The sequence below is a fragment of the Ammospiza caudacuta genome, chromosome 31, assembly GCF_027887145.1.
Source record: "Ammospiza caudacuta isolate bAmmCau1 chromosome 31, bAmmCau1.pri, whole genome shotgun sequence".
Classification (NCBI taxonomy): Eukaryota; Metazoa; Chordata; class Aves; order Passeriformes; family Passerellidae; genus Ammospiza; species Ammospiza caudacuta.
The window spans coordinates 4,808,888-4,822,021 of NC_080623.1; the positions used below are offsets into that span (position 1 = coordinate 4,808,888).

General features: G+C 43.1%; 1 protein-coding gene across 1 annotated transcript; it reads right to left on the bottom strand.

Annotated features, from left to right (window-relative positions):
- Positions 1-1,999: 1,999 nt before the first annotated feature.
- On the bottom strand, positions 2,000-12,205 carry HOXC4 (homeobox C4). Its single transcript, XM_058822009.1, has 2 exons — positions 11,767-12,205; positions 2,000-2,310 (listed from the first exon to the last, which is right to left on the bottom strand). The coding sequence occupies exons 1-2, from the start codon at positions 12,203-12,205 to the stop codon at positions 2,000-2,002; spliced, it is 750 nt and encodes a 249-aa protein (XP_058677992.1).
- Positions 12,206-13,134: the final 929 nt, after the last annotated feature.

The following is a 13,134-nucleotide window of genomic DNA, read 5'->3' on the forward strand; positions in this document are numbered from 1 at the left end:
TATTTATTTATTTTGAATTTTTTTGGTGTTTTTCACCCTCCAGACCCCCCTAAAGTTTTCCCTAAACCCCCCCAGGGTTCCCACACCCCAAAATAAATAGAAAATAAATTAAAAATAAATAGAAAATAAATTAAAAATAAATAAAACCCTGAAAAAGGGGTGAAAAACCCGTTTTTGGAAAGTTTCTCCAGGTGCGGCCACCTGGGCTCATGCGACCTCCGACATGCAGCTAAAAAAGGAGGGGGATTAATTAAATAATAATTAAAATAATTAATTATCAATAATGAAAATAATTGGGGGAATTTAAAGCGGGGTCGAGTTTTGGCACGTACAGGGGATTAATAAAAGAATAATTAAAACAATTAAATATGAATAATGATTGGGATGATTTAAAGAGGGATCAAGTTTTGACACACAGGGGATTAATAAAATAATAATTAAAATAATTAATAATAACTGGGAGAGTTTGAAGTGGGGTCAAGTTATGACACACACAGGGGATTAATAAAATTATAATAGTAATAATAAATAATAATTTAAAAATACTTTTAAATAATCAGGAGAATCTTAAAAAGGGGTTGAGTTTTGACATGTAGGGGGGAATAATAATAATAATAATAATAATAATAATAATAATAATAAATAGTAGTATGAAAACCCCAAATATAAAGATTTATATATTAGAATCTATCAGAGCCACAGTCCCCGCACGGCGCGGATTTTTGGGGTGGGAAATTTGGATTTTCCCTCAAAAGCTGGGCGGGAAATTCAGAATTTCTGTTATAACCCGGTCAGAAAATCGGAATTTCCATTCTAATCTGGGCGGGAAAATCCGAATTTTTCTGAAAATCCGAATTTCTCATCCCAGCCCATGTGGAAAATCGGAATTCCCGTTACAACCAGGGCAGAAAAATCTGAATTTTCTGACCTTTTCCTTACAACCCAGGCAGAAAAATCTGAATTTCCACTACAATCCAGGCAGAAAAATCCGAATTTCCGCTACAACCAGGGCAGAAAAATCCGAATTTCTGCTACAACTTGTGCAGAAAAATCCAAATTTTTTAAATTTCTGCTATAACCCGGGCAGAAAAATTCGAATTTCCGCTACAACCAGGGCAGAAAAATCCGATTTTTCTGACTGTTCTGCTATAACCAGGACAGAAAAATCCAAATTTCCTCTACAACCAGGGGAGAAAAACTCGAATTTCCGCTACAACCAGGCCAGAAAAACCTGAATTTTCCTCATAACTCAAGCAGAAAAATCCGAATTTCCACTGAAACCTGGGCAGAAAAATCCAAATTTTCTCAATTTCCTCTACAACCAGGGCAGAAAATTTGGAATTTCCGCTACAACGCAGGCAGAAAAATCCGAATTTCCTCTACAACTCAGGGCAGGAAAATCCGAATTTTCCTCATAACCCAGGTAGAAAAATCTGAATTTCCTCTACAACTCAGGGCAGGAAAATCCGAATTTTCCTCATAACCCAGGTAGAAAAATCTGAATTTCCGCTACAACCAGGGCAGGAAAATCCGAATTTTCCTCATAACCCAGGTAGAAAAATCTGAATTTCCGCTACAACTCAGGGCAGGAAAATCCGAATTTTCCTCATAACCCAGGTAGGAAAATCCAAATTTCCGCTACAACTCAGGGCAGGAAAATCCGAATTTTCCTCATAACCCAGGTAGAAAAATCTGAATTTCCGCTACAACCAGGGCAGGAAAATCCGAATTTTCCTCATAACCCAGGTAGAAAAATCTGAATTTCCGCTACAACTCAGGGCAGGAAAATCCGAATTTTCCTCATAACCCAGGTAGGAAAATCCAAATTTCCGCTACAACTCAGGGCAGGAAAATCCGAATTTTCCTCATAACCCAGGTAGAAAAATCTGAATTTCCGCTACAACCAGGGCAGGAAATTCGGAATTTCCTCTACAACCCGAGCAGAAAAATGGGAATTTTCGGCATTTCCACCGCAGAAAGCTCCGGATTCCCGTTCCCGTTACAACCGGGTGATGTCGGCGGGCGGCTCCGCGGTCGGCCCCGGGTTTTGGGGCGTCTCCGGCGGCGCCGGCGCCGCCGTTCGGGTTTTGGTGTTGGGCAGCCGGTGATCCTTCTTCCACTTCATCCTGCGGTTCTGGAACCAGATCTTGATCTGGCGCTCGCTCAGCCCCAGCGCGTGCGCGATCTCGATGCGGCGCCGCCGCGTCAGGTACCGGTTGTAGTGGAACTCCTTCTCCAGCTCCAGCACCTGCTGCCGCGTGTAGGCCGTGCGCGAGCGCTTGGGCTCTGAGCCCGAGAAATTGGGGTTCACTGTGCGAAAAAATGGGGGAAAATTAGGGAAAAATGGGCGAAAAATGGGGAAAAATGGGCAAAAATGGGGAAAAATGGGGAAAAATCAGTGAAATTCACGTGTAGGCCGCGTGTAGGCCGTGCGCGAGCGCTTGGGCTCTGAGCCTGAGAAATTGGGGTTCACGGTGGGGGAAAATGGGGAAAAATGGAGAAAAATCAGTGAAATTCCTTCTCCAATTCCAGCACCTGCTGCCGTGCGCGAGCGCTTGGGCTCCTACACAGAGAAATTGGGGTTCACTGTGGGGAAAAATGGGGAAAAATGGGGAAAAATTGGGAAAATGGGGAAAAATCAGCAAAATTCCTTCTCCAATTCCAGCACCTGCTGCCATGCGCGAGCGCTTGGGCTCCGAGCCTGAGAAATTGGGGTTCACTGTGGGAAAAAATGGGGAAAAATGGGGAAAAATTGGGAAAATGGGGAAAAATCAGCAAAATTCCTTCTCCAATTCCAGCACCTGCTGCCATGCGCGAGCGCTTGGGCTCCGAGCCTGAGAAATTGGGGTTCACTGTGGGAAAAAATGGGGAAAAATGGGGAAAAATTAGTGAAAAACGGGCAAAAATGGGGAAAACTCAGTGGAACTCCTTCTCCAGCTCCAGCACCTGCTGCCGTGTGTAGGCCGCGCGCGAGCGTTTGGGCTCCGAGCCCGAGAAATTTGGGTTCAATATGGGGGAAAATGGGGGGGGAAATGGGGGAAAAATGGGGAAAAATCAGTGAAATTCCTTCTCCAGAGAAACTGGGGCTCACTATGGGGGGAATAGGGGAAAAATGGGGAAATATTAGAGAAATTGGGGAAAAAAATCGGTGGAATTCCTTCTCCAATTGCAGCGCCTGCTGCTGTGTGCGAGCGCTTGGGCTCCGACACAGAGAAATTGGGGTTACTGCGGGAAAAAGGGAGGGAAACTGGGGGAAAATGGTGGAGAATCAGTGAAATTCCTTCTCCAGAGAAACTGGGGCTCGCTGGGATAAATAGGGGGGAAACGGGGGAAAAATGGGGGGGAATCTGTGCGGGCCGTGCGCGAGCGCTTGGGCTCCGACACAGAGAAATTGGGGCTCACCGTGGGGGGAATGGGGGGAAAAATGGGGAAAAATCAGGGAAATAGGGGAAAAACGAGTGAAATTCCTTCTCCGGGGAAACTGGGGGTCACTGGGATGGGGGGGGAATTATTGGGGGGTGAATGGGGGAAAAGGGGGCGAAAATCGGGGGAAATTATAGGGAGCGTTGGGGGGGGAAATGGAAAAAATTATGGGGGGAAAAGGGGAAAAATGGGGAAAAAGAGGGGGAAAGGGGGAAAAATGGGAAAAAAGAGGGGAAAGGGGGAAAAATGGGGGAAATTATAGGGGAGGAAATGATGGGGGGTGTATGGGGAAAAAAGGGGGGAAAAAGGGGAGGAATTATGGGGGGTGTTTGGGAAATAAAGGGGAAAAAGGAAAAAAAAAGGAGGGGAAAAGGGGAAAAAATGATGGGGGGTGTATGGGGAAAAAAGGGGGAAAAAGGGGAGGAAAGGAGAAAAATACAGGGGGTTCTATAGGGAAAAAGGGGGGAATTTATATGGGGGTGTGGAGGGAAAAAAGGGGGAAATTTAGGGGAAATATTAAAGGGGGTGTATGGGGAAAAGAGGGGAAAAAGGGGAAAAATTATAGAGGTGTGTATGGGGAAAAAAGGGGAAAAAAGGGGAAAAAAAGGGGAAAATCTGTAGGGGGAATAAAGGGGGGGAAGGGGGAAAAGGGTAAAGAATAGAAAAGGAAAATTCAAATTAATACAGAAAAAAGGGGGAAAATGTATAGGGGGAATAAAGGGGGAATGAAAGGGGAAATGTAGGGAGGGAAAGGGGGGAAAAATGAGAAAAGGAAAATTCAAATTAATACGGAAAAAAAACCAAAACAAACACCGAAAATCAGGTTGATAGAAACATAAATACGGTGAAGAAAAATTGGATTAATGGGGAAAAAAATGCAGAAAAATTCGGGTTAAGAGAACAATAGAAACAGGGGGAAACGTGAAAATAACGGGCACAAAAATTAAGGGGGAAAATGCAGTAAAAAATGAGGTTAAAAGGGAAAAAACATAGGGAAAAAATGAGGTTGACAGGGAAAAAAACCAGGCAAAAAATTAAGGTTAACAGAAAAATAAATAGGAAAAAAAAAACAGGTAAAGGGAAAAATATGAAGAAATAATCAGGTTAATGGAAAAAAATCGCAGTGAAAAAATAAAAGAAATAAAATAAATAAACAACGTAGGTAAGCAGGAAAAAAAAGGGCAAAAAACGAAATTAATGGGAAAAAACAGAGTAAAGAATCAAATAAACAGAAAACCACAGCAAATATTTGGATTAACAAAAAAGGACAAAAATAAAGTCAAATACGGAAAAAACCCCACGCCAAATAAATCAAATAAAGACAAAAAAGCCCCCACAAAAATAATCAAAGGAACAGAGAAAAATGCGCGAGGAAAGAAAACAGAAAAAAAGAAATAAACGGAAAGGAGCAACGTAAATAAATAAATAAAAGGAAAAGAAAACAAGGCCAAAAAAATCCGGAAAAAAATAAAGGAAGGAAACCGCAAAATCACACCAAAAAATTAAATATACAAAGGCAGGAAAGGAGAAGGAGAAAAAAACCCAAGGGGTAAAATAAAGGTGGGAAAAAAATAAAATAAAAAATAAATAAAGGAAGAAAAGGAGAAGGAGAAGAAAAACCAAAGGATAAAATAAAAAGCGTGGGAAAATAAATTTTAAAAATAAATTAATAAAGGGCGGGAAGGAGGAGAAAACGCAATGGACAAAAAAAATCCGGAAAAATTAAATTTAAAATATAAATAAATAAGGAAGGGAAGGAGAGAGAGAAGAAAACGCAACGGACAAAAGAAAAAGCGGGGAAAAAATAAATCAAAGTAAAAGAAATAAATAAAGGATGGAAAGGAGAAGAAAACCCAACAGAGGAAAAAAAAGCAGAAAAAATAAATTTAAAAACTAAAAATAAATATTAAAAAATAAATAAAAATTTAAAAATAAATAAATAAAGAAGGAAAGGAGAATAAAAGGCAATGGACAAAAAAAAATAGAAAAATTAAATTTAAAAATAAATAAATAAGGAAATAAAGGAGAAGGAGAAAAAAGCCCAATGGACAAAATAAAAGCAGAAAAAATAAATTTAAATAAATCAATCAATCAATCAATAAGGAAGGAAAGGAGAAGGAGAAGGAAACCCAAGACACGAAAAACCGGGAAAAAAATAAATTTACATGAAATAAAGAAATAAATAAAGAAGAGGAGAAGGAAAAACCCAAGGCACAAAAAAACGGAAAAAAACCACAGGAAATAAATGAAGAAGAGGAGGAGGAAAAGAAGAAAACCCAAGGCACCAAAACCACCAAAAAACTCAAATTTAACCCTAAAAAAACCCAAATTTAACCCTAAAAAAAACCCAAATTAAACCTCGTTTGTGAGCGCAAACCCCAAAATCCCAATGAAAACCCCCAAAATCCCGATTTTGAACCCCAAATCCCGATTTAAACCCAAAAATTCTGATTTAAACACCCAAAATCCCAATTTAAAATCCCCAAATCCCCATTAAAAAACCCCAAAATCCCCATTAAAAAAAAAAACCAAAATCCCCATTAAAAAACCCCCCCAAAATCCCGATTTAAAATCCCAATTAAAAACCCCAAAATCCCGATTTAAAATCCCAATTAAAAACCCCAAAATCCCGATTAAAAAAACCCCAAATCCCCATTTCAAAACCCAAAATCCCGATTTAAAATCCCGATTTAAAAAAAAATCCAAAATCCCGATTTAAAATCCCGATTTAAGACCCCAAAATCCCGATTTAAAACCCCGATTAAAAACCCCAAACTCCCCATTCCAACCCCCAAAATCCCGATAAAAAAACCCCAAGATCCCCATTTCAAACCCCAAAATCCCGATAAAAAAAAACCAAGATCCCCATTTCAAACACCAAAATTCCGATTTAAACCCCAAGATCCCCATTTCAAACCCCAAAATCCCGATTTAAAATCCCGATTAAAAAAAAAAAAAACAAAATCCCAATTTAAATCCCGATTAAAAACCCCAAAATCCCGATTTAAATCCCAATTAAAACCCCCAAAATCCCAATTAAAACCCCCAAAATCCCGATTTAAATCCCCATTAAAAACCCCAAAATCCCAATTAAAACTCCCAATTAAAACCCCCCCAAAATCCCGATTTAAACCCCAATTAAAACCCCCAAAAATCCCGATTTAAAAACCCCCAAAATCCCGATTTAAAAACCCCCAAAATCCCGATTTAAATCCCAATTAAAACCCCCAAAATCCCAATTTAAAATCCCAATTAAAACCCCCAAAATCCTGATTTTAAACCCCAATTAAAAACTCCAAAATGCCCATTAAAACCCCCAAAATCCCAATTAAAAACCCCAAAATACCGATTTTATACCCCGATTAAAAACCTCAAAATCCCAATTAAAACTCCCAATTAAAACCCCCAAAATCCCGATTTAAAATCCCAATTAAAACCCCCAAAATCCTGATTTTAAACCCCAATTAAAAACCCCACAATCCCCATTAAAACCCCCAAAATCCGGATGTTAAATCCCAATTAAAAATCCCCCAAAATCCCGATTTCAATCCCGATTAAAACCCCCAAAATCCCGATTTAAATCCCGATTAAAACCCCAATTAAAATCCCCAAAATCCCAATTAAAAACCCCAAAATACCGATTTTATACCCCGATTAAAAACCTCAAAATCCCAATTAAAACTCCCAATTAAAAACACCAAAATCCCGATTTAAACCCCAATTAAACCCCCAAAATCCCGATTAAAAACCCCAATTAAAACCCCCAAAATCCCGATTAAAAACCCCAATTAAAACCCCCAAAATCCCGATTAAAACCCCCAAAATCCCGATTAAAACCCCAAAAACCCCAATTAATATCCCAATTAAAACCCCCAAAATCCCAATTAAAACCCCTAAAATCCAGATTAAAAACCCCCAAAATCCCAATTAAAACCCCAATTAAAACCCCCAAAACCCCAATTAAAACCCCAAAACCCCAATTAAACCCCCGATTAAACCCCCAAAATCCCGATTTAAACCCCAATTAAACCCCAATTAAAACCCCAATTAAACCCCCAAAATCCCAATTAAAATCCCGATTAAACCCCCAAAACCCCAATTAAAACCCCAATTAAACCCCCAAAATCCCGATTAAAAACCCCAATTAAAACCCCAATTAAACCCCCAAAATCCCGATTAAAAACCCCAATTAAACCCCCAAAATCCCGATTTAAACCCCAATTAAACCCCCAAAATCCCGATTAAAACCCCAATTAAAGCCCCAAAATCCCGATTTAAACCCCAATTAAAACCCCAATTAAAGCCCCAATTAAGCCCCAATCCGGATTTCCAGCCCCAAACCTGGTCCGGGATTCCCGCTCTGTCGGGGCTTCCCCGGCCGCAGGAAGGCGAATGGAAAAGGGAATAAAAAAGGGAATAAAACGCGAATAAAAGGGAATAAAAGGCGAATAAAAAGTGAATTATTGCGGGATCCCGGCGGCGCCGCTGCCCGCGGAGCGCGGCCATAAAAAAGCGAATTTATGGCGGGTGTAATTACCCGCTGGCATCGTAAATCCCGCCGGGGAAAGCCCGGAAAATCCCCAAAATAAACCCAAAAATATCCCAAAAATACCCCAAAAATAATCCCCAAAAAATCCCCCAAAAATCCCCAAAAAATCCCCAAAAAATCCCCAAAAAATCCCCAAAAAATCCGGATCGCCGGGGGCGGGAACGGGGCCAGGGAGGGGAAAATAAAGCGAATTTCTGGGGGGGGAAATGGGTGAAAAAAGGGGGAATAAAGTGAATTTTAAATGGAGAATGAAGCGAGGATGGGGAGGGAAATCGGTGATAAAAGGGGAAAATAAAGGGAATTTCTGGAGGGGGAAATGGGTGAAAAAAAGGGGAATAAAGTGAATTTTTGATAGATAATGGGGTGAGGATGGGGAGAGAAATGGGCGAAAAAAGGGGGAAATAAAGAGAATTTCTGGGGGGGAAATGGGTGAAAAAAAGGGGAAATAAAGGGAATTTCTGGGGGGGGAAATGGGTGAAAAAAGGGGAATAAAGGGAATTTTGAATGGAGAATAAAGCGAGGATGAGGAGGGAAATCTAAACGGAAAGAAAGTGAATTTTTGATAGGGAATAGGGTGAGGATGGGGAGGGAAATCAGTGAAAAAAGGGGGGAATAAAGTGAATTTTGAATGGAGAATAAATTCAGAACAGGGAGGGAAATCAGTGAAAAAAGGAGAAATAAAGTGAATTTTGAATGGCGAATAAAGCGAGGATGGGGAGGGAAATCAAAGGGGGAATAAAGCGAATTTTGAGCAGAGAGGATGGGGAGGAAAAGGGGAAATAAAGTGATTTTTTTTTAGAGTGAGGATGGGGACGGAAATCAGGCACACAGGGGAAAAAAAGTGAATTTTAGCCGGGACAGAGTGAGGCAAAAATAAATTTATTTTATAGCAGAGAGAATGGGGAGGGAAAGGAGGCACAGAGGTAAAAATAAAGCGATTTTTTAGGGGGAAAATGGGGGACGGTGAGGAGAAATAAAGTTGATTTTTAGAGGAAAAAAGAGCGAGGAAAGCAAAGGGAAAATAAAGTTGATTTTTTAACAGGGGCAGAGACGGGAAAGCAGGGTTGGAGGAGGAGAAATAAAGCGAATTTTTGGTCGAGAAATCAAAGGAATAAAGTGAATTTTTGGGTGAGAAATCAAAGGAATAAAGTGAATTTTTGGGTGAGAAATCAAAGGAATAAAATGAATTTTTGGTCGAGAAATCAAAGGAATAAAGTGAATTTTTGGGTGAGAAATCAAAGGAATAAAGTGAATTTTTAGCCGAGAAATCAAAAGCAAAGGAGGAGAAATAAAGTGAATTTTTGGGTGAGAAATCAAAGGAATAAAGCGAATTTTTGGGTGAGAAATCAAAGGAATAAAGCGAATTTTTGGCCGAGAAAAGAGCGAGGGTGGTGCAGGAAAGCGAAGGGAAAACAAAGTTAATTTTTAGCAGGGACAGAGCGAGGGAAAAAGAATAAAGTTATTTTTTAACAGGGCGAGGATGGGGTGAAAATCGGGCCAAAAGGGGCAGAAAAGAAAGAAATAAAGTTATTTTTTAACAGGGCCAGGGGAAGCAGAGGCAGCGGTGAAAATGGGGTTGGTTTGGACGGGGAGGGTGAAAAGTGCAGGAAATGAGGCGAAAATAAAGTTATTTATGGGCAGGGAGCGTGGGGAGGGAAATCGGGCAAAAATAAAGTGATTTTGGGACAAAATGGGGAGGATGGGGGAAATTAAAGCAAAAAATAAAGTTATTTTTGGGATAAAATGGGGGTGATGGGGGGAAATTAAAGGGAAAATAAAGTTATTTTTGGGACAAAATGGGGAGGATGGGGGAAATTAAAGCAAAAAATGAAGTTACTTTTGGGACAAAATGGGGATGATGAGGGAAATGAGGCAAAAATAAAGTTATTTTTGGGACAAAATGGGGGTGATGAGGGAAATTAAAGGGAAAATAAAGTTATTTGTGAGCAGAGTGAGGATGGTGAGGGAAATCAGGAGCAAAGGTAAAAATAAAGTTATTTTTGGGACAAAATGGGGGTGATGGGGGAAATTAAAGGGAAAATAAAGTTATTTATGATAGGGGAAATTAAAGGGAAAATAAAGTTATTTCTGAAGGAAATCAGAGGCAGAGGTGGAAATAAAGTTGGTTTTGAGCAGAAAAGTGAGGATGATGAAGGAAATGAAAGCCAAAAATAAAGTTATTTTTGAGCAAAGCGAGGAGGAAGAGGGAAATCAAAGCAAAAATAAAATTATTTCTGAACCGAGTGAGGATGATGAGGGAAATAAATTTCTTTTTGAGCAGAGTGAGGATGAAGAGGGAAATCCGGGGCAGGGGTGGGAATAAAGTTGGTTTTGAGCAGAGTGATCACAGCGAGGGAAATCAGGCTCAAAGGGAAAAATAAAGTTATTTTTGGGACAAAATGGGGAGGATGGGGGAAATTAAAGAGAAAATAAAGTTATTTTTGGGACAAAATGGGGAGGATGGGGGAAATCCAAGGGAAATCCAAGTTGTTTGTGAGCAGAGAAGTGAGGATGAAGAGGGAAATCAAAGGCAAAAATATTTCTGGACAAAGCGAGGATGAAGAGGGAAATCAAAGCGGAAACTGAAGTTATTTCTTATCAGAGGGAGGATGATGAGGGAAATCAAAGCAGAAATAAAATGATTTCTGAGCCGAGTGAGGATGATGAGGGAAAGCAAAGCCAAAAATAAAGTGACTTCTGAGCAGAATGAGGATGATGAAGGAGCCCAAACCTGAACCCAAAGTTATATTTGAACAGAGTGAGGATGATGAAGAAAACCAGAGCCAAAAATAAAGTCATTTTTGAGCAGAGCCGTGAGGATGATGAAGGACATGGAGTCATTTTTGAGCAGAGCGGTGAGGGTGATGAAGGACACGAAGTCATTTTTGAGCAGAGCCGTGAGGATGATGAGGGGAACCAAAGGCGAGAATAAAGTTATTGAATGGAGTGAGGATGATGAAGGAGCCCGAACCCGAACTCGAAGTTCTTTTTGATCAGAGCAGTGAGGATGATGAAGGAAATAAAGTGATTTCTGATCAGAGCCGTGAGGATGATGAAGGAGCCCGAAGCCAAAGTCAGTTTTGAGCAGAGCGGTGAGGATGATGAGGGGAACCAAAGGCAAGAATAAAGTTATGGAATAGAGCGGGGATGATGAAGAAATAAAGCGATTTCTGAGCAGAGCAGTGAGGATGATGAGGGAAATAAAGTTCTCTTTGGGCAGAGCAGTGAGGGTGATGAAGGAGCCCGAACCCAAAGTTGTTTTTCCGATTCCTCCCGGCCCCGGGCCCGCTCCCATCCCCCCAAAAACACATCCCCGTTTTTTTTGCCCCATCCCCGTTTTTTTTGCCCCATCCCCGTTTTTTTTTGCCCCATCCCCGTTATTTCCCCATCCCCGTTATTTTCCCCATCCCCGTTATTTCCCCATCCCCCCAAAAACCCATCCCCGTTATTTTTCCCCTCATCCCCGTTATTTCCCCATCCCCGTTATTTCCCCATCCCCGTTATTCCCCCATCCCCGTTATTTCCCCATCCCCGTTTTTTTTGCCCCATCCCCGTTATTTCCCCATCCCCGTTATTCCCCCCCATCCCCGTTATTTCCCGCCATCCCCGGTTTTTTTTGCCCCATCCCCGTTATTTTCCCCATCCCCGTTATTTCCCTATCCCCGTTATTTCCCCCCATCCCCGTTATTCCCCCCCATCCCCGTTATTTCCCCATCCCCGTTTTTTTTGCCCCATCCCCGTTTTTTTTTGCCCCATCCCCGTTATTTCCCCGCCATCCCCGTTATTTCTCCTACCGGTGCTGACGTGGATCTTCTTCATCCACGGATAAACCACGGGCGCCTTCCCCGCTCCGCCGCCGCCGCCGCCCTCGGGCTCCGCGCACGGCCCCGCCGGGGGCTCGCAGAGCCGCGGCTTCTCCGCCAGGTGCTGCCTCCCCCCTCCTCCTCCTCCTCCTCCTCCTCCTCCTCCTCCTCCTCCTCCTCCTCCCGCTCCCGCTCCCGCCGCTCCCGGCGCCCGCAGCCCCGCGCAGGGGAAGGGGCGCTCGGCGAAGGCTCCGCGGGTGCCCCCGAACGGCTCCGCGCGGTGCGGAGCGAACGCGGCCGGCGGCTCCCGGCGCGCGTAGAACTCGGCGGCGGCGGGCTCGGGGATGTAGCTGCCCTGCGAGTACTCCTCGCACGGCGGGAACTTGGGATCGATGTAGCCCGAGTCCATCAAATAGGAGCTCATGATCATTAATTTCTGGAGTGGGAAATAATTTTTCTCGCTTTGTCGTTTTTCTGCTCCATAAAGCCCTCCCTCCCTCCTCCTCCTCCTCCTCCTCCTCCTCCTCCTCCTCCTCCTCCTCCCCGCGGCCGCGGCCGCCCCGTAAAGTTTCTTTCACCATGTGACGGACGCGGCCAATGGCGCCCGGCCCGCGGGCCCCGGATCAGGAACCCAAAGAGGGGAGAAATTCACCCAAAACGGGAGGAGGGAGAGCGGGCACGGGGGGACCCGGAAGGGGCGGAAAATTCGCCAGAATTTGGGGTGGGGAGAGGCGGGAGGGGGGGTTTGGGTCAGAGGAGGTGCTCGGAGCGGGGATTGGAGAGCAAAAATTCCGCTGAATTCGCCGAAATTGTGATGGGAAACAGCGGGAGGGGAGGTTTGGGTCAGGGAAGAGCTCAGAGCACGGAAAAGGAGCAGAAATTCCATGAAATTCACCCAAACTGTGGCGGGGAACAGTGGGAGGGCAAGGGGTTAACTCAGGCCAGGGATAAAGGAGCAGAAACGCCATAAAATTCACCCAAATCGGGATGGAGAACAGTGGGACGGTGAGGGGAGAGCACCAGGGATAAGGGAGCAGAAACGCCATAAAATTCACCCAAATTGGGATGGAGATGAGTGAGAGAGCAAGGGGTTAACTCAGGCCATGGATAAGGGAGCAGAAACGCCATAAAATTCACCCAAATCGGGATGGGGATGAGTGGGAGGGGTACCTGGGTCAAGGGAGAGCTCCTGCCAGGGATAAGGGAGCGGAAATTCCACAGAATTCCCCCAAATTGGGATGGAGATAAGGGGAAGGTGAGGGGAGATCCCGGACCAGGGATAAGGGAGCAGAAATTCCACAAAATTCCCCCAAATTGGGATGGGGAGGAGCGGGAAGGGAAGGGGTTAACTCAGGCCAT

Bases quoted from the DNA above. Each gene is read 5' to 3' on its own strand.
- HOXC4 (XM_058822009.1), bottom strand. From the start codon at position 12,205: ATGATCATGAGCTCCTATTTGATGGACTCGGGCTACATCGATCCCAAG. The intron at 2,311-11,766 runs GTAGGAGAAATA...TTTTTCGCACAG, and splicing joins GAAGATCCACGTCAGCACCG to TGAACCCCAATTTCTCGGGC.